Raw genomic sequence first — 19744 nt, 5'->3', positions numbered from 1 at the left:
CAGGAATAAAATTACATTTAAAAAATGAGGTAAAATAAAGACACTGTCTGTGGCTACTCGAGTCTCCAGTTACTGTCCGAGTTAGTGGCCCCCACAACAGGGAAGGTAGTTAACAGTCTGTTGTGTTGTATAGAAGATACAAGTAGGGCACTGTAGTGCATGCCTGTGATCTCGGCACATAGGAGGCAGGAGGATGACAGCTTTTAGGCTAGCCTGGGCTACAGAAATGAAGAGACAGGCTGAAAGACAATGGAGCATGCAGTCGAAGTCACATATCACCAGAAAGCTCCCAGTTGGAAGAACTGGTCCTCAAACTAGTGGGTTGCAACCCTTTTCACAAATCTGTCTCCAAGAATATTTACACTACAATTCCTCACTGTAGCAAAAATTACAGCTATGAAGTAGCAACAAAAATAATTTTATGGTTGGGAGTCACCACAGTATGAGGAACTGTATCAGAGGGTCCAGGTCGGTTGGTGGCTTATGGAGGACCTCAGCTACCTAAGCTCTAGGAAGCCTGTGGACTGTCCCCTCCCCTGCCATCTCAGATTAATGTCCTGGTCCTCTATAACTTGTGAGGAGATGCCTTAGAGAGATGTATCTGAGCCCTTCTTGGCTCAGCGCCCTCCACAAAAGCCCCCATTGTCACAATCTAGAGTGTGAACCCCAGCCTGGGAACAGGCTTCCTCATGCTGCCCCCAGCCTCTCAGAAGTCTCCATATACCTAGGCTGTGAGATGCTCTCTCTTACCCACACCTCTCACGCTGTAGAGATGTGGATGCTGAGTTCCCAAGAGAGGATGCACAGGGGACCATTCTGTGAAGAGAATACCCAGGTTTCTAGCTCCCTGCTTGGGTTCTGTGGCCGGTTGTGGACTTCCCTGTGCTTCTCTATCTCTCTGGTGGCTTCTATCCAGCTGCAGCTGGATGGAGCCAGCCATCTGAGCCCTCTATTGTCAGTTATAAATGCAGAGAACACCGCTGACCTGCTTCCTTGGGGAGGGCTTGCTAATAAGCATTTGGATGCTTTTAGAATGAAATGTTCCTCAGAGGCTGTTTCCAGGCTCCGGGAAGACATCCCACTCCTGCCTGAAGCTCAGGCTCTCTGTAGCTACCCCAGCCCCACTCTGTAAAGGAAACCTCTCTCCTCCATTAAATATACACTGCAGGGGTTGGGGATTTAGCTCAGTGGTAGAGCGCTTGCCTAGGAAGCGCAAGGCCCTGAGTTCGGTCCCCAGCTCTGAAAAAAAAAAAGAATAAAAAAACAAACAAACAAACAAAAACCATACACTGCAGAAGTCCGCAGTGCAGGGTCTGATTCCCAGGGCCACATCCGCACCATCCAGAGATCCCTTTCCCCCACCCTAAGAATTTTGAGCCTTTGGAAGAGGACAGCTACTCAATGGCTTCCTTTGCCCCAAAGGCCCCTAGGCATTTCCAGCCAGGGGAAAGACTGAGTCTCCCACTGGAGGTGCCTGGCATCTCCTCCACAGAAGAGCTGCCCCAGAGGGCACTGTTTGGCTCGATGCCAAGCCTTCTCCTGCACACTTACCAACTCTGCTGGGCGTCTCAGAACACACTTCCAACCCTGCTTGGAGAGAAGGAGTACACATGCCAAGCCAGCCCAGACCTTGTGCAAGTCCTTCAACACCAGTGAGGATCTTTGACAGGATGGATGTTGGGTTAGCATACACTATACAGTGAATGACAGTGGGTATCTGCCCTTAGAGGATGTCACATACTGAATGAGTGTGGGTCTCTCCATCCTAGTCTGTACTGTTTGATTAAGGAGAGGGTCCCGATTCCCTAGGGATAAAATATCAGAGTGTGTGTATGTGTGTGTGTGTGTGTGTGTGTGTGTGTGTGTGTGTGTGTGTTTCAAGACAGGGTTTCTCTTTGTAGACCTGGCTGTCCTGGAACTCACTCTATAAACCTCAAATTCACTCATATATATCTACCTGCCTCTGCCTCCTGAGTGCTGGGTGGTACACACTAGCTAAAAGGCACATCTTTAATTCCAGCCCTTGGGAGGCTGAAGCAGGAGGATCTTGCATTTGAGGCTATTCTGGGCTACATAGTGGGATTTCTGTCTCAGAAACAAAGAAGAAAAAAATGAAAAAGAGCTGTCCACGTGCTCAGTTAGTGGAATGCTTGCTTAACAGGAACAGTAGGATTATAAACCAGGCATGGTAGCACGTGCTGACAGTCCCGGGTTCTATCCCCAGTAGGATATAAACCAGGCATGGTAGCACGTGCTGACAGTCCCCCCAGTAGGATATAAACCAGGCATGGTAGCACGTGCTGACAGTCCCGGGTTCTATCCCTAGTAGGATTATAAACCAGGCATGGTAGCACGTGCTGACAGTCCCGGGTTCTATCCCCAGGAGGATATAAACCAGGCATGGTAGCACGTGCTGACAGTCCCAGCACTAGGGAGATGTAAGGAGGACTGGAAACTCAAGGCTTCATATTGGGGTCCAGGCCCACTGGGCTATGTGAGACCTTGTCTCAAAACAATAAATAAAATTAAAAACAAAGACAACAAGACTAGAGAGATGGCTCAGTGGTTAAGAGCACTGGCTGCTCTTCCACAGGTCCTGGGTTCAATTCCCAGCACCCACATGGCAGCCCTCAACTGTCTGTAACTCCAGTTCTAGGGGATCTGACACCTTCACATAGACATGCATTCAAGCAAAACACCAATGCACATTAAATCACAAATTACAAAGTAAATAAATAAAACCCACCAGAAATCCCCTTTTAACACACACACACACACACACACACACACACACACACACACACACACACCAGGGAGTGGGGAGGCAGGTAAATGTGCAAGGGCACAGGGGGAAAGAAGCCCTAGGAGACTTTTTTGTTTGTTTTTCAAGACAGAGTTTCTCTGCATAGTCCTGGCTGTCCTGGAACTCGCTCTATAGATCAGGCTGGCCTAGAACTCAGAAATCCACCTGCCTCTGCTGGAATTAAAGATGTACACCATCACCGCCCAGCGCATGTCCAGTCTACCCGTCTCGACTGCACTGTCTTGGCCAAGGCTTTCTGTCTGCATGGAAAACCCTGCCTAAAATCCAGTCTCAAACGGCTCAGAGGAAACTCTCTACAGGAACGGGAGGGAGGCTTTTCTGTCGGCCAACAAGTCAGAAGTCCTAAAAGCTGGTTGACAGGAAAGGCCTGGTTTGCAGAGGGCATTTAATAGCAGAACACTTAGGGGTCCAAGACACAGGGATCACGGGAGTTCCAGCGAGCTGTTCAGCAACCTCCTCGCACAGCCCCTTCATTTTGCAGCTGGGAACCAAGGCTTGGAGAGAGGCAGGGATTTCTGGAAACCACACAGCTGCTAAGACGGCACCAAGAGATAAACACGTGAACAGCCACGATGAGTCTGGTGCCTGCTGAGAACCCTGTGTCTATTCAATAAGAAACTGTGGTACATCTGGCTTTACAATTCAAAGTAAATTCGAGTTGGCCAATCCAACCCTTAGAAAAACAACAAAAATAACAACAACAACAACAAAAAAAACCACACAAAAACCAAAGAAACCAAGGCCTGAAACCAGAACATGGGCTCTCCAGCTGGGACATCAAAGCCGCCAGGAGGATTTCTTTGTGCAGCACCAGCCTGAGCTTCAGCTCTGCATCGGGAATGAGTGGAGCCGCTGCACTTTTAACCAGCCTCCAGCTCGCCCAGTCTATGACTCTCCTCACAGAACCAGGGACTGGGAGGAGTGGGTGACAACGTGTCCGGCGCAAGTAAGAGCCAATTGTGAGCTGTTCATCCTTCCCTTCCCACAATACAGTCCCCTCCGAGCCCAAGTCCACCTCACTGCTCAGCCTGGCACTGCTGTAGGCATCCATTTTGTGTGTCTGCCCCAAGGCAGCTTTCTTTACCTTGTGGTTTTGAGAATTCCTCCCCTGGGGCAGATATAAGCAATGTCTACCTCTCTACCAGTGTCAACCCAAAGTCTGAGTCTACTAAGGTTAAATCTGGGGAGCCAATGCGTAGTATTGGGTTTCTTTACAGAGAGCATGGGTGAGGAGTTGTTTATAGGAGTGTGGGTGACCCCCCCCTTCCAAAAACAAAAAACAAAAAACAAACAAAACCCTCACCAGAAAGGCCTTGCCCAGCATGGGTAATGGCTTTCTTGTAGCCATATAGATGGAGACTGTTAACATTCTCCAGCCCATATACAAATGGCTGGGAAAGTGGCTGGCATCTCACAATGTGGGTCTGATGAACTGACTCCTCCTCTGAGAGAACGTCCCCAGTCCACAGATCACTCCTCGAGGACTCAGGCAGGCCGGCCAACTGATCTAATGACCATGGTGGCTGTCCTTCAGAGAACCAAGCTCTCTGGAACGCATGCTTTCTGCAGGGGGCAGTTCCCCTTAAAGGTGGGCAGGTGACACCCAGCCCTAATTTCTGGGAGTCTGTACTGGGAGAATAAACCAAATCCCTCACATATACACTCAGAAAGGAAAGAGAGAGGGTGGGGGGAGGGAAGGAGGGAGGGTGTAAGGAAGGAAGAAACAAACCATACAGCAAGCACCAGTGGATGAGACCAGCACAGCGTCTTTTATTGCAGGCTGAAGCAGCGCAGGGCTTCTTCACACTCTGAGCCTGGATCTGGAGGGTTCTGACTGCCCAAGCTTGTCTAGACAGGCCACATCATAATGTCTAGGCAGCGTAGAGAACGACTTCCAGGAACAACCCCAGTTGGCATGCAGGAATAACCAGAGGTCGGATGGGAAGACAGGGCGTGGCTAACCGTCACCTGTCATCACTAGGTAGACCATTGAGTGACACAACGATGGGGACATGATCTGAGGTGCAGCGGTCTCCCGGTGCTGAGTTAGGGGGAGGCTGAGCATATGCTCCGATCCAAGGAAGTGGAGGAGGGGTACAGCCTTCACTCTGCACGTGCCCAGGTCGCCCAGGCCCTCTGCTGACGCTCAAACTGACATTCCTAGAAGGATCAGCCTCAGTGTTTGCTGAAACACAGCTCCGACTCACAGCCAGTATGAGGTGGGAGGCTGTGCACTGTACTTGCCCTCTCCTTTACTGAAATGGGGTCTCACATAGCCCAGGGACCCTTTACTCTAGGCCAAGGTTGGCCTAGAACTCCTGATCTTTCTGCTCCTACTTTCGGAGGACGGGGGTTACAAGAGGGCACCACTGTGCCTGACACTCTTCTTCTACTTTGTCTGCTGTTGTTGTGCTGAGACAGGCTCTCGTTATACAGCACAGGCTGGCCTCGAACCCACAATGCTACAGTCTAACCCCCACCCCCCGCCCCTGCTGGATCACACATGTACACCCCTGGAGGCTGTGTTTCTAGCAAGCTGGTGTTAGCCTATCAACACTTGGAGTTGGCAGGCACTTACAACCCTCTTCCTTGACAAGGTGAAACCCCCAACTCAGGGATAGAGGGTGGAAGGGAGGAGCCAGTCCAGCCTGGCCTGCACACAGCCCTTGCTTGGGTCCTGTGTCTACTTCCTTACCCGGATGACTGGTCTTGGGATGAGAGAGGAAATGGCCAAGGTTTCTTTTAGGATACACAGCCGTGACACTATGGTTACCCATGACAACCTTACCAAGAGCCAGGAACCTTACCAAGAGTCACTGTGAGGAGACAGGGACCCAGACAAACTCTGTGGTGGGTCTCTGAACAATAGTTTGAGTTCTAAACAGCAAAATGTTGGAGACAAAGTGGCTTACCCCTGCCTGTGTCCTGGGACCTCCACAGTCCTCCACAAAGGTGTAGAGCAGCCAGGACTGGGGGCGGCTGATAGGCCTGCTGCTCAGGGGAGGAGGTAGACACACGGAGATTGAGGGGGTTAGGGATAGCCCCAAGCACAGACCTTATCAAGGGGCAAGGGCCCAGCTACCTCCTGGGAAATGCCACCATTCTGGGCATACTGGGGCAGCTGGTAGCCCCTAGACCACAGGCAAAGGTCATCAAGATGGCAGGTCATTTTGGTGATAGCCTTGAGGTTGGTGGTACTGGGCCAGGACAAGGCAACCAGGTTGTCATTAGAGGGAGATCATGCGAGGAAGGCCATGGTGAAGGAGGTCACCTAAGGACCTCGGGTGACAGTCACAAGTGCAAATGGCTTTGTCTTCTCTGGGCCACCTCTCCTGTGGCCCTGCAGGGAATGCCTAACCATGCCAGGTCATTCTCAGGGAGTATGTAGAAAGTCTTTCACACAATGTCTTGGGACAAGGTAGACTGAGCCGCCTGGAGCTGCCCCTCTGTACCCTGGCCAGATGTCTAAGGGTTCTTTCATAAACATTCCTGCTGCAGGGCCCAACCAGTATCCAGACATTCCAACTCCTGGTTCAGGCTCCAACCAGTCCAGGGAGCCCGATGGCCAGGCAACATGACAGGTGTCGCTGTGTTCAGTCCACAGAAGGTGATAATTAAACGGAGGTGGTCTCCTCAGGATGGTGCCTGGCTCTCCCACTAGAAACAAGGCTTCAAATCACAAGGTCCATAAAATGCCAGCAAGGCTCATCCGTGAGCTTAGAGGGCATCCAACTCCTGGTGTGGGGACAGAACCTCTCAAGAGTCCCATGTAGGAAAGATTTGTCACTATTTTTCCTCCTCCCAAGTAACCAAGCTCAGAGAGAGCAAGAGACCTACCCAAGTCGGCACAGCAGTTGTGAGTGCCCTGAGCCTCGCTCTAGCCTCACCTACCTCCTCCCTCTGGAGCACCAGGGCTCCTACAGTGCTAAGCTATCCCCACCCTGGCTTAGCTGTGCCCCTCCCTCTGTATGCTGCCTGGCCCACCCACCCCGCTTCCTAGCTTGGTTTCCCATGGGCCTCCCTCCTCTCAGGGTGGCAGGCCAGTATCCTTTGTCCCTTGCTGAGTGAGCACAGGACCATGTCCTAAGGCAGAGGGGCCCGTGTATCCTCTGGAGTCATGAGCATATCAAACTTGATGAGTGGCGGGGCAATCACACGCACCTCGGCGCTGAGGGGGTTGAGACGCAGGTTGATGGTGCGCAGAGCTGGCATGGCGGCCAGCTTCTCCACCGGAACATCTGCTGGGAAGAGAGGGGACAGGTTAGAGGGATAGGAACCAGCAGGCTGGGAAGGAAGCTAGAATGGGAAGACTTGGAGTATACAGAGAGACCAGCAATTCCCAGCAACCACGTGGTGGCTCACAACCATCTGTGATGGGATCTGATGCCCTCTTCCCGTGTGTCTGAAGGCAGCGACAGAGCACTTACATACATGAAATAGACACATCTTCATGATGTTCATGGACCACCACGAATGGGCTCAGCTCAGGGACCCCGAGGGGAGGAACTCCAGGGCCTTACCAGGATACTGAAGCCATGTGTGGAAAAACAGTTTCATAAATGAAGACCCAGGTCGGGCATGGATGCCCACGCCTGTAATCCCAGCACTCGGGAAGTAGTGGCTGGAGGATCAGGAGTTCAAGGTCACCTTCTGCTACATAGTGGGTCTGAGGGTAGCCTGGGCTACACAAGACCTTGTTTGAAAACCAGCAAGTAGTTATGGGGGTGGGGAGATTGGATCAGGTGTCGGAAAGACAGAATCGCTGTATAAGTCACAGTCTTACTCTTATGTAGGCTCAAATGAATCAAAGGCAGGTACTTAAATCCTGCTGCATGAAGGAAACAGGAGAGCTGGTCACAACAGTCTAGAATCTACCAACACACGGATGGGTATGTGAATGAGATGGAACTGAAGTCTGCTGACAAAAGGAGCAACATTCAGACACAGAAGAGAGTGACAGTATATATGTATGTATGTACTCACTTAAAATAAATAAATAAATCTTTAAAAAAAGAACAAAGCGTATTATGTATGTGAACTGATGAGTGAGGAGGCTGCATCAGGTGACATGTAGAATACTCGTTTTTTTAAAAAAAATGTTTATTTCATGTATATGAGTACACTGTAGCTGTCTTTCAGACACACCAGAAGAAGGTACCGGATCCCATTACAGATGGTTCTGAGCCACCATGTGGTTGCTGGGATTTGAACTCAGGACCTCTGGAAAAACAGTCAGTGCTTTTAACCGCTGAGCCATCTCTCCAGCTCCGGAATTCTCATTGATGGTGGCAGCATCTGGCCCACTTCTGCCCTGAGGAATCCCTAGAGCAGGACTTTGCTTCATCCACCCACTACTTGTAGACCATGCAGACCTGGACTCAAAATGTGACTTCATCAGGATTCCCTACATCATGTCCCCTGTGTCACAAGCCTGTAGGAGTGCTCTGGATGGTCAGGAGTCAGACTCTCTCCTGTCACAGCTCAGGGTCCCAAATGCTAATGTGTACAATGCAGAAATCAGGTTTCAAATTATCACCCATTCAGTTCATCCAAAGACATTAGGGCCTCCCTCAAAACACACCCAAGGCAAAAATATAGGTAGTAATGACCTCATTTAAGTTCCAGTACAACGTCTGAAATGGGGTGGCTGGGGATATAGTTCATCTGGTAAAGGACTTATGGGAATTTGAGTTAAGTTCCTGATGCCCACGTGGTAGATGAAGAAAGCTGATATTTACAAGTTCTGACCTGTACAAGCACGCTGTGGTATGTCCCCTTCCCACAATCAATAAGCACAAAAGTAATGCCAGGCTGTTGTGGCACACACCTTGAATCCCAGGGCTCAGGAAGCAGAGGCAGGCAGATCTCTGTGTGTTCGAAGCCAGCCTGGTCTACAGAGCTAGCTCCAGGACGGCCAGGAGTATACATATAGACCCTGTCTCAAAAACAAACAAACAAACAAACAAACAAAAACAACCACCAAACCAGGGGTTGGGGATTTAGCTTAGTGGTAGAGCGCTTGCCTAGCAAACGCAAGGCCCTGGGTTCGGTCCCCAGCTCCGAAAAAAAGAAAAAGAAAAAAAAATAAACAAAAAACAAACAAAAAACCACCAAACCAAAAAAAAAAAAAAAAAACAAACAAACAAACAAAAAACCCAAACCCAAATGAATACAATGTATCAGCAAGCCCATAGCAGCCCTGCTTTCTTCCACAGTAATTTTAGACCTGTGGGGACACAGATGCTCAGCTGCAAGCCTGTGTGCGCAGGTGGCGTGCGTCTGGGAGGAGCACAGCCGCACAGTCATCTTGAAGGTTGTTGTGACCACTCTTGTCAGTAGGGTGCTAGATTCCTCCACCATATAATTAACTGCTGTTTGGTGTTTCTTTTTCTTTTTCTCATTTGCAAATAGCCAGAACTCTGTGGGGACACAATTTAAGAACAGGCAGGCAGAGTTTCCTCGTCGACCGTTCCCACCCATTGCCACGGCCCTGAGGTCCACACACGGTCCTTGCTATCTCCTCCATCTTCATGAGAGCTGCAGAGAGACGGCTTTCCAATGCCCCCCGTTGCTCAGCATTGCGCTGTAGAACACAGGCTACCCTTCCTGGCCGACCATCTGATTATTAACAGGGACTCCTATGCTTGTACTGATTTATGGCTGTCGTGTTTAATTAATTTGTTGCTCAGTTTGTTCCAGATCTGGCCTGCGGGAGCTCCTTCAAACTGGCTGATGGCTTTTGTGTTTTGTATTCTGTAGTGCCGGCTACTGAGCTTACTAGCGAGAGTTCTGTCTTATACTTCCACCTCTGGCTCTGTGGGTTGGCAAGCGCCCAGCCATTTTGGGATGTATTAAGGCATGTTGTGGGATCCATTGACAAGGTTTTGAACATATCTAATCTCCTGCTTGAACTGCAGCCAAGTGTCCCGTGCTCTGTCCCTTGCTGCCTCTTCCCCTGTTCTCTGCCAGTGATGGACATACAGGCTACATCATTTGTCCTTAAAGGCTAGCTCGAGAATGCCCTTGGCTGCATGCCAGGAGGCGAACAGTCAACGGCTCCATCAAAGGATTTGTGTATGGCTGCCTTTGATGGTTCGTGGGCCCTAGCTCTGGTCAGTCTGCCTCCTCAGAGCTTTCAACTGAGGCTGTCAGGCCTAGCTGGCCCCCATTATCCACGGCAGAGATACAGCCCAGACCTTCCTTTGCTCTCCCTCCTGACATACACCGTTTAGATGCTTTGAGGATGGTGAAGAGCGCCCAGGGTGCTACGGCCAGGAGGTGGTGGACTCTGAAGGCTCCCATAGCACAGATGCTGCTCTCCCCTCTGGGTTTGGTTGCTAGGATGAAAACAAAGAGAGGCCAACAGCTCTGACCGGCCTTTTCCTGTTCAAGTGCCGGGGCCGAGGAAGCCTGGGCAGCTCCGGGACCCACCTCTCTGCCCACTTCACAGACGGGGTGGGGGGGTGGGGGGACCTGAAAGCTCAGTTCGGGGACATTTGGTTACTGAGCAGAGCAGGGGCCAAGCCAAGAATAGGGCTACCTGCTCCAAAGCATCTTCTACAGAGGGCGAGCTACTGTAGGCATGGGGTGGGAGAAAGAGACCTCAATGCCTGATAGGTGGGTGGCTCCACACCTACAGGATTTCCCAGGGGCCTCTTTCTCCCAAAGCAGTTTAAGGCCAGCACAGGCCTAACCACATGGGACTTTGCAGTGACACAGGCTTCTAGGGACCTCTGTGCTGGGCTGAGTTTTGTTGCTGATAGAACTTTTGGTTGCTTTTTATTTTCACTCAGGGACTTGTGTATTGAAGGCTGGCCTTGAATGTGCTACGTAGCCAAGGATGATGGAATTTCGGATCCTTTGGTCTGCACCTCCCAACAGCTGGCAAGGCACATCTGCTCCACAACATCCAGTTTGAGGGGTGCTGGGGATGAAGCCAGGGCTTGAGTATGCACAGAAATATCTAACGATGGTGCTATAGGTTTTCTTTTTTAGGTAGAAGGTATTGAGGGCTTGCAAATGTGTGATCTACATGAATTATTAACCTTTTTTTGGGTTTCTTTGTGTAACAGTCCTGGCTGTTCTGGAGCTCACTCTGTAGACCAGGCTGGCCGCTCAGAGAGATGAGCCTGCCTCTGCCTGCTGAGTGCTGGGATTAAACATGAATTATTAACCTTTTTTTGGGTTTCTTTGTGTAACAGTCCTGGCTGTTCTGGAGCTCACTCTGTAGACCAGGCTGGCCGCTCAGAGAGATGAGCCTGCCTCTGCCTGCTGAGTGCTGGGATTAAAGGCCTGCACCATCATGCCTGGCTTCAAAACATTCTCCTTCTTTTTAAAAATTATTAACATCTTTAACTCAACATTTTCAATAACTGAACTAGCTGAGTACCATTAGTTTTTTGTTTTTTGTTTTTTGTTTTTTTTTACGATTTACTTTATTTTTATTCGTGGGAATACCCACACATGCATGTGCACGTGTGCACATGCCTGGGGAGAGTGTGTATACATGTATGTATGCCTGGGGAGACTAAAAGAGAGCCTTGGGTTCCCCAGAGCTGGAAAGACAGGTACTGTGAGTCACTCGATATTGACATCTTGGAACTGAGACTCCAGTTTTCTGCAAGTGAATACCAGATCTCAGCTGTCGAACTATCTCCCCAGCCCTCCCTGTTTCCCATGATTAGCATGATCTTCCATGTAGGACACAGTCCAGATTGGTTAGAAGATTCATGAAGGAGCCCCAGCTAAGTAATAAACTGGCCCTGTGTCCCTTCTGCCATTTCCCAAGCAGCTTTACAACATGGCTTGTGTCACCTTCCTTAGCTGGGTGAGGGTTACCAGAGGAGAGCAACATACAGGTGGCCAAGTCTTCAGGGGGAAAGGATTAGAAAAGGGATGTTTAGCCACTCAGACGGCAGGGTAATGGGCCACTCAGTTCCTTGAGAGAGGGCTGTGTGTTCTCAGGTCAGGGCTCCACTCAGGGCTTTGGTGTGCAGCTTGCACAGGGGAACCCAGCAAGAAGACAGCCTACAGGATACATGTGGGAGTATCACTACCTGCCTGGTAAGTACGAACTACTGCAGACAGAAGGACAGGGTGATGCCCAAGAGACTAGGAGAGGCCAGAGTCTGAGGTAAGTACTCTGTCCCAGAATGCAGGTCAAAACATTTCCCTTCCTCAGAGCAGATGGAAAGCAAAGTGATTGACACCTGTCAGTGCCTGCCCACTTCCTCGCACTTCCGGCTGAACAGTTGCTGCCACCTGGCAGGCTCCTTGCTGCCCCTTGTCGACTGTGGAGCTAATGGCAAGAAGATAAAGGCTCATTCCTTTCTAGACAGTGGCTGAGAGGAGGTAACCAGGCAACACCACCCCCCATGCCCCATCACCAGAATCAGGAAACCCCCTTGGGTCTGGCTTAATGAGATCAAGTCATTTCACTTCTATTACCCCCACACCCTCTGCTATCATTGAAGTTTAACTAAATAAACCCTATTCCTTGGAAGGAAATCTCTTATGCAACTACCTCTACCATGGGTGTTTGTAGAGGGTCCCCCTACTCCAGTTCACACTGAGGGTGTTTGTAGAGGACCCCCCCTACTCCAGTTCACACAGAGGGTGTTTGTAGAGGGCCCCCCTACTCCAGTTCACACAGAGGGTGTTTGTAGAGGGCCCCCCACTCCAGTTCACACCAAGGGTGCTTGTAGAGGCCCCCCACTCCAGTTCACACCAAGGGTGCTTGTAGAGGGTACCCCTACTCCAGTTCACACCGAGGGTGTTTGTAGAGGACCCCCCCTACTCCAGTTCACACAGAGGGTGTTTGTAGAGGGCCCCCCTACTCCAGTTCATACCGAGGGTGTTTGTAGAGGCCCCCCACTCCAGTTCACACCGAGGGTGTTTGTAGAGGCCCCCACTCCAGTTCACACCAAGGGTGTTTGTAGAGGCCCCCCACTCCAGTTCACGCCGAGGGTGTTTGTAGAGGCCCCCCCCCACTCCATTTCACACCAAGGGTGTTTGTAGAGGCCCCCCACTCCAGTTCACACCAAGGGTGTTTGTAGAGGGCCCCCCTACTCCAGTTCACACCGAGGGTGTTTGTAGAGGCCCCCACTCCAGTTCACACCAAGGGTGTTTGTAGAGGCCCCCCTCCAGTTCATACCACCAGTGTTTGTAGAGCCCTCCCCACTCCAGTTCACACTTGCAAGCATCCTGACTGGGAAGGGACCCAGCCTCCTCCAGGACCCCACACCCCCATCTCCTTCAGGAGATCGACTCCTGTAGTTCAGCAACCACCTCTGACTGATGGCTCTGAGCAGAAATGCCCTCCCCTTGCCATGGCAACGAGGTTCTCAGGCCATGGCAACTTACAGCTCACCCCACAAAAGAGGACAGATTACTTTGTTTCCCACTCAGACCCAGCTCTGAACGTACATACCAAGCAGGCCCGGTGCCACTGAGTGGGCCCAGGCATGTCTATTTCCCTCCCTTCTCCTGTGGCCTATGTTCCTGACAATATTGATCTCAGTCACCGAGGATTTCCCTGCGACATCAGCATGGTAAATCTTTTCCTTTCAAAGCTGGCCCAGCATTTCTGCCCTTAACTGTTGGCTCACACATGATGTACAGCTTAAAAAAATTATCACATTTATTAGTGTGTGTGTGTGTGTGTGTGTTTGCACACTATGGCACACGTGTGGAGGTCAGAGGACAACTTGCCAGAGTCAGCTTTCTATGTTCACCGTGTGGGTTCCAGGAATCAGACTCAGGCCATCAGGGTTGGTGGCAAGTGACTGTACCCACTGAATTGTCTCTTTCCCCACAGACAGTCCTTTGGAAGGAAGGGAGAACCTTTTAAAAGTTGCATCTCAAGTCCCTGGTGGGTATGTCCTTTCCTTGTTGAGAACGAGGCTCACAGACACTGTTTTAGTTTGCCCCTGGCTGCTGGGTGAGCTAAAGACTCACCACTGGGATCTGCTAAAACTGGCGATGGCTCACGGGTAGAGTGCTTGACACTCTCGCTAAGGACTGGAGTCTGGTTCCTAGCACCCATACCAGTTGGTTCATAACCAGCTGTAATTTCAGCTCCTGGGGATCCAAGGCCCTCTTCTGACCTCTGCAGGAAGACCTCCCCATAGACACACAACTAAAAATAAAATAGATCTTGGGGCTGGGGATGGCTCAGCAGTTAAGAGCACTGGCTGCTCTTTTCAGGGAAACTGTGTTATCCTCAGCAGTTGCCCAGCAACCATCTCTAGGGCTAGGGGATCAATCATACCCTCTCTTCTGGCCTTGGGGTGGGTGGGTGGGTGGGGCTGGCACAAATGTGGAACACTCATACATGCAGACAAAACACCCATACATGTAAAATAATGAAAATAATCATTTTTAAAAATTTAAAAAAGGCGAAGTTGATTCTCAGACCATGGGAAGGAAACCACAGTTTGTACGTTATCAAATATCAAGCCTCTCCGTACAGTATGAACGGGCCTGATCTAGCTCTTGGCCTGACGATTCAAAGTAAAACAAAACCAACGATAACTAAAAACTAGCAACAGCGAAAAGGTTTCAGATGTGGTCGGATAGACAGGTCTTAATTTATATAGTTCTGCTACAAATCTGAGTCCACGTCCCTTATAAACAGGTACAGATGGGACATTTAGGTTTGAAAAAAGAAAAAATTGGGGTAGGGGCAAGAGGTGTGCATATAATTAAGGAATCCTGGTGAAGCTTATCTCATTCTGGTCCTTCAAAGGGGACTCACAAATGAATTATTCAACTGTCAACCGAAGCCATCATTGAACATGCCTCTGGCAGGATGATGGGCTCCCAGCTGAGAATCCCTACATCTGGTGGGTTTGGGGTTGTCATTTGTCCTGCCAGCCTTTGCTACTTCTGGAATCCAAGGTAGGGCAGTGACTCATCTCTGTGTTGCATCAGCCTCAAAGAGAGTGGGGGACTGGGGGACAGGGAGGGAAGGAGTGGGGGGGAGAGATGGAGAGAGGGAGAGAGGGAGGGAGGGAGGAGGTAGGGAGGAAGGGAGGGAGAGGGAGGGAGGGAAAGAGAGGGAAAGAGAGAGAGAGAGAGAGAGAGAGAGAGAGAGAGAGAGAGCACATTCCTAAGTGATTAACAAGCCTGTCAGGAAGGAGTAAAAGTCAAGGGGACAAACAGAGATGTCAGGCTTTTGTCTTGCTTTGAGTGACCTGTAAGCCCCAAGTAGGAAGTCAATCCCTTTTAGCAAAAGCTGCTTCTAAGTGCCTGTCACACGGGAGCTTGGCAGCTTATCTAAGAGGGCCTAGCAGCAAGATACTTATAGAAACTGAAGTCTGAGACCCTGTCCTTAACAGGTTCCTCACAACAACCCTGTCTCCATTAGGGCTTCACTGTTGTGAAGAGGCACCCGGATCATGGCAACTCTAATAAAGGGAAACATTTAATTGGGACTGGCTTACAGTCCCAGAGGTTTAGCATGGCAGTGTCTAGGCAGTCATGGTGCTGGAGAAGGAGCTGAGAGTTCTACATCTTAATCAACAGGAGCAGGAAGAGACACTGGGACTAGCTGGGACCTCAACGTCTGTCCCCAGCAACAACACACTTCCTCCAACACTGGGGGACATTTTCATTCAAACCACCACAGATCCACTTCCTAGATGAAGAAATTGAGTCTCAGATTCTTGGTGATCAAGGTCATTAAGACAGGGCGTCAAACAGGAAGGGCAGACCCCCGATCCTGTCCCACCTGGGGGGGCCAGGACCAAATGGAGATACTAACCTGCTTTCTCCATTCCTGAAGGCAGTGGTGCTGAGCAGATTGCTCAGGCCTTGTAACCTTGACTGTCAGACTGCTCCCACTTCAGAGATGGAGCTCTGACCTGCTAAACTATTCCACCTCTCTTCCTGCCCCTGGAGACCAAAGCTCTCGCCTCGGTTTCTCCAGAGGGGACAGAACTGGGGCATTGCTAAGGACCCGTCTCTATGGTGGACTTCATGATTGCTCTGTCCCTCTGCCTGGGACTCGAGGGGTCTACACAGTTGCTGGTGTCCCTGAAGAGGGTCTCCCTGTAACGCACTGCCTTACAGACTGCTAGGTGCTGCAGAAAAAAGACCTGCCTTGGAGCCTTCGTTTGAGTCCTGACTCTCTCTCCAGTGACTGCTAGAGTGACAAGCAGCTCAGAGGTAGGAGCTATGGAGCCACAGACCGTGTTAACGCTGGCGCGACTGACAAACCGGAGCAGTCTCACCACAGATGACAAGCTCGGGATGCCAGCCGGGAGCTCCGAGATGAAGCTTAAGAAAGATCATTTATGCTCCAGAGGGGACAGAACTGGGGCACTGCGGAGACAGAGGATGGAGAGGAGGTGGTCTATGCCTTAGGATGAGGACACCTGGTGTGTCCCTGTCAAATGCGGTTCCCTGGGTTAGAGCATGTCACTGTATCACTACTAATGGAAAAGGCCTTGTCACTCTGGCCTGCACTTCCTCTCAGAGCTGGGGACCTCCCGCTGCTCCTCTGACTCTGGCTCGAAGGCCACCTCCTGCCATATTCCTTGGTGGCCCCTTCAAACTCATATATAACATTTTTTGTTGCTCTTTTAGAGAGAGAGAGAGAGAGAGAGAGAGAGAGAGAGAGAGAGAGAGAGAGAGAGAGAGAATGTGTGTGTGTGTGCGTGCGCGCGCGTGCGTGCATAAGCACACTTGTGGAGGCTAAAAGATGCAATCAGATGCCCCAGGGCTGTGATTACTGGCAATTATGAACAGTATGGTGTGAGTGTTGGGAACCAAACTCAGGTCTCCTGGAAAAGCAGCAAGTGTTCTTGACCACTGAGCCATCTTTCCAGGTTCTGGTTTTTGTTTTGCAGCAAGGTCTCAGGTAGCTTAAACTAGGCCCAAACTCATCAGGTAGCCAGGGCTGACCTGATTCCTAACCACCTTGCTGTTGCTCTCCAAATGCTGGGATTACAGGTATGTACCACTGTACCCTGCATATTTTTACCAGAAAAAAATTAATTTTGCATGTGTAGATGTTTTGCACACATGTGTATTTGTGCACTATGTATGTACCCGGTGCCTGCAGAGACCAGAGAACAGGATCAGATACCCTGGAATTGTTATTACAGATGGTTGGTAGCCATCATGTGGGTGATGGGAATCGAACCTGGGTCCTCTGCAAGAGTAGTCAGTGTCCTTAACCTCTGAGCCATCTCTCCAGACTCCCCTTTTACTTTTCGAGATAAGGTTTCAGCGTAGGGATGCACAACCCCTCTCGCTCTTGCTTCTGCTAGACATTAAGCTTCTATTCCACGTCAGGGCACATAAGATGCTATGGGTTTAACAAGGCATTCTGGGGGGCAGCTTCTGTCTCCTTCAGCTGTAGGATATATGAGAGGAGGTTCTAGAATCCCCTCATGAAGCCAAAGCAAAACTCTCTAAGGATTCAGGTGTGGTGGCCACCTGAAAATGCTGACTAGCCCCAGCAGTTGTGAGGCTCTGGTAGAGGCTAGGGAGGTAGTTCAGACTGAGTCCCTGCCTGGCACGCAGGAAAGAAAACCCTCAGGTTATCCCCAGCACCACACTCGGATGTGGTGGGATATATATATAACTTTAGCATTTGGGAGGTGGAGGCAGGATGACCAGAAGTTTAAGGTCATCCTTGGTAAGGCCACTCGAGGCCACATGGGACCCTATCTGTCACAAAAGAAGGGAGTGTCTGAGGCAGGAGGACTGGGAGTTTGAGGCCAGCCTGGGCTACATACGGAACAAAGACCCGAGAGGCTCGTTTAAATTTCTCTTGGTCCACTAGTATATGGAGAGGGTTACAAAGACTTTGTCCTAGGTGGGGGCTGTAGCCACAGACTTGTCAAACCTTGCTGAGAAAGACTCCAATCAGGATAAATACCCTGCCATCCAGGATGCTCCTTCCTGGGCTCTGTCTATTGATGGGAGGCTTGGGTAATCAATTTCGGCAGCACCCAAGTGGGCAGAATTTACAGACATCACTGCCCTGAAGCCAGCTAAGTCTCAGCTTGACTTCCTCTTGCTGGTCATTAGCACTATTGACCGAGTTGTGTGAATCCAGAAGGACCAGCTGAGAGGCAAAGCGACGAATGCCATCTCCCTGAGTAATGTTCTTTATCTATGTGGCACCCCATGGCCCAAAAGGATGCTGAGAGGAAGAGGAGGAGGAGGGGAAGGAGGAGGAGGAGGAGGAGGAAGAAGAAGAAGAGAAGGAGGAGGAGGAGAGGGGGAGGAGGAGGAGGAGAGGGGGAGAAGGATAAGGGAGGAGGAGAGGGGGAGGAGGAGGAGGGGGGATGAGGAGGAGGAGGAGGAGGAGGAGGAAGAAGAGAAGGAGGAGAAGCAGAGAGGGAGAAGGATAGGGGAGGAGGAGAGGGGGAGGAAGAAGAGGGAGAGAGGAGGGGGAGGAGGAGGACCAAGAGGAGAAGGAGGGGGAGACTGGGCCTAGGTAAGTGTGGAGGGGTGGCAAGTTCCCAGCACGCAGTTAATTAGCAGAGGTTAGTGTATCTGGAATGACTTTAGATTCTTGGGAATCCAGGCTGGCCGGAAGCAGGGTCTGGCTTCATATCTAAGCCTCATAGCAACTCTTGGTGCCTAGAAACAAAATGAAGTAAGATGAAGGATGTCACACAGAGCACAGCTTCACATCCCACTCAAAATGCCACAGACAAGCACATAAAATCAGGTGACCCAGCTGGGAGGGTGTGTGTGTGTGTGTGTGTGTGTGTGTGTGTGTGTGTGTGTGATGCCTACAACGGGGCTGCATCTGGGACACACTCAGTTCCTCAGACTGTGCTAGTGGCTGGCTGGAAGCCAGATGGGGGAGCAACTAGGCCCCTCCCATCTCCCCAATACCAACAGACGGGCAGGAAGCCAACAGAAATAGAATAGTCCCCTGCCTTCAGGGAGAAGAAGCACAAAGCTGGTTTCAGACAATCCCTCATGTTGAGTTCCAGCCTTTGGGAAGGCTACGTATGATGGGGAGTTCTAAACCCACTCCTGAAGAGATGGGGCTTGAGGCCCAGATCCCAGTCTCCCAATCAGCTACAGAGTGAATTTGGCTAATACAGGCTTCACAAGCTGGCCTTAAAAACAAGATTGCCTTGATTCTACCTTGTCTAGGGAGATGTGTACCACCAGGCCTGCGGTGTGCATGCATTTGCATGTAGAGGCCAGAGGTCAACATCAGATGTCTTGTTCTCTGGCTCTTTCTCACTGAACTGGAAGGTCACCCACTGAGCTAGCCAGGCTGGCCAGTGAGCCTCAGGGTGCCTGTCTCTGCTTCCTTAGAGCTCAGATTACAGAGGTGCAACACTGTCTGTTGGCTAATGTTGGCAGTCAACTTGACACATCTGGAAAGAAGGAACTTCACTTGAGGACTTGCCACCATCAGACTGGCTTGTGGACATGTCTTGATAAACAATTGATGAAGGAGGGGCTAGCCCACTGTGGGAGGTACCATTCCTTAGGCAGGAGAGTCTGGGTTGTTTTCTCTTTGGTTTCTGTTTCAGACTCCTCCCTGGAGCTCTGGCTTGGCATGCCTTCATGATGGAATATAACCTGTGAGCTAAAACAAACCCTTTCCTCCCAAGATTGCATTTGGTCATGGTGTTTATCACAACAACAGACCCTTTCCTCCCCAGATTGCATTTGGTCATGGTGTTTATCACAACAGAAAGCAAACCATGCCTGCCTTTTTAAATCGGTGCTGGGGATCTTAACTGGGGTTCTCACATCTGCAAGGAAAGCACTTTCCAGACTCAGCCGTTTCCCCAGCCCGTGTGTACTTAGGCTCTCAGACAGCTCATGCTTGCCTCAGGCAAGCGAGGTAGCTGAGGATGACCTTAAACTCCCTAATGCTTCTCTCAAAGGCTAGGATGACAGAATACACCGCATGCCACAGTGCTTGGTTTTTAA

At 50.5% G+C, this 19744-nt stretch overlaps 1 protein-coding gene across 5 annotated transcripts in view; it reads right to left on the bottom strand.

Annotated features, from left to right (window-relative positions):
- Nucleotides 1-4570: 4570 nt before the first annotated feature.
- Lrrc20 (leucine rich repeat containing 20) overlaps nucleotides 4571-19744 on the bottom strand; it is a 108254-nt gene continuing 93080 nt past the window's right edge. For 2 of the 5 annotated variants that reach the window (XM_087598158.1, XM_087598157.1), the window contains exon 5: nucleotides 4571-7065. In XM_087598158.1, coding sequence (XP_087454284.1) covers nucleotides 6908-7065 — 158 coding nt within the window. In that variant the 3' untranslated portion in view covers nucleotides 4571-6907. The remainder of the gene's footprint in view (nucleotides 7066-19744) is intronic. The other 3 variants (XM_087598159.1, XM_087598160.1, NM_001109171.1) reach the window with 3 other exon arrangements.

This window comes from Rattus norvegicus, chromosome 20 (genome assembly GCF_021556685.1).
Source record: "Rattus norvegicus strain SHRSP/BbbUtx chromosome 20, alternate assembly SHRSP_T2T, whole genome shotgun sequence".
NCBI classification, from domain to species: Eukaryota; Metazoa; Chordata; class Mammalia; order Rodentia; family Muridae; genus Rattus; species Rattus norvegicus.
The sequence above is the reverse complement of the archived record's forward strand: the minus strand, read 5'-3'. Positions and strand labels throughout refer to the sequence as shown.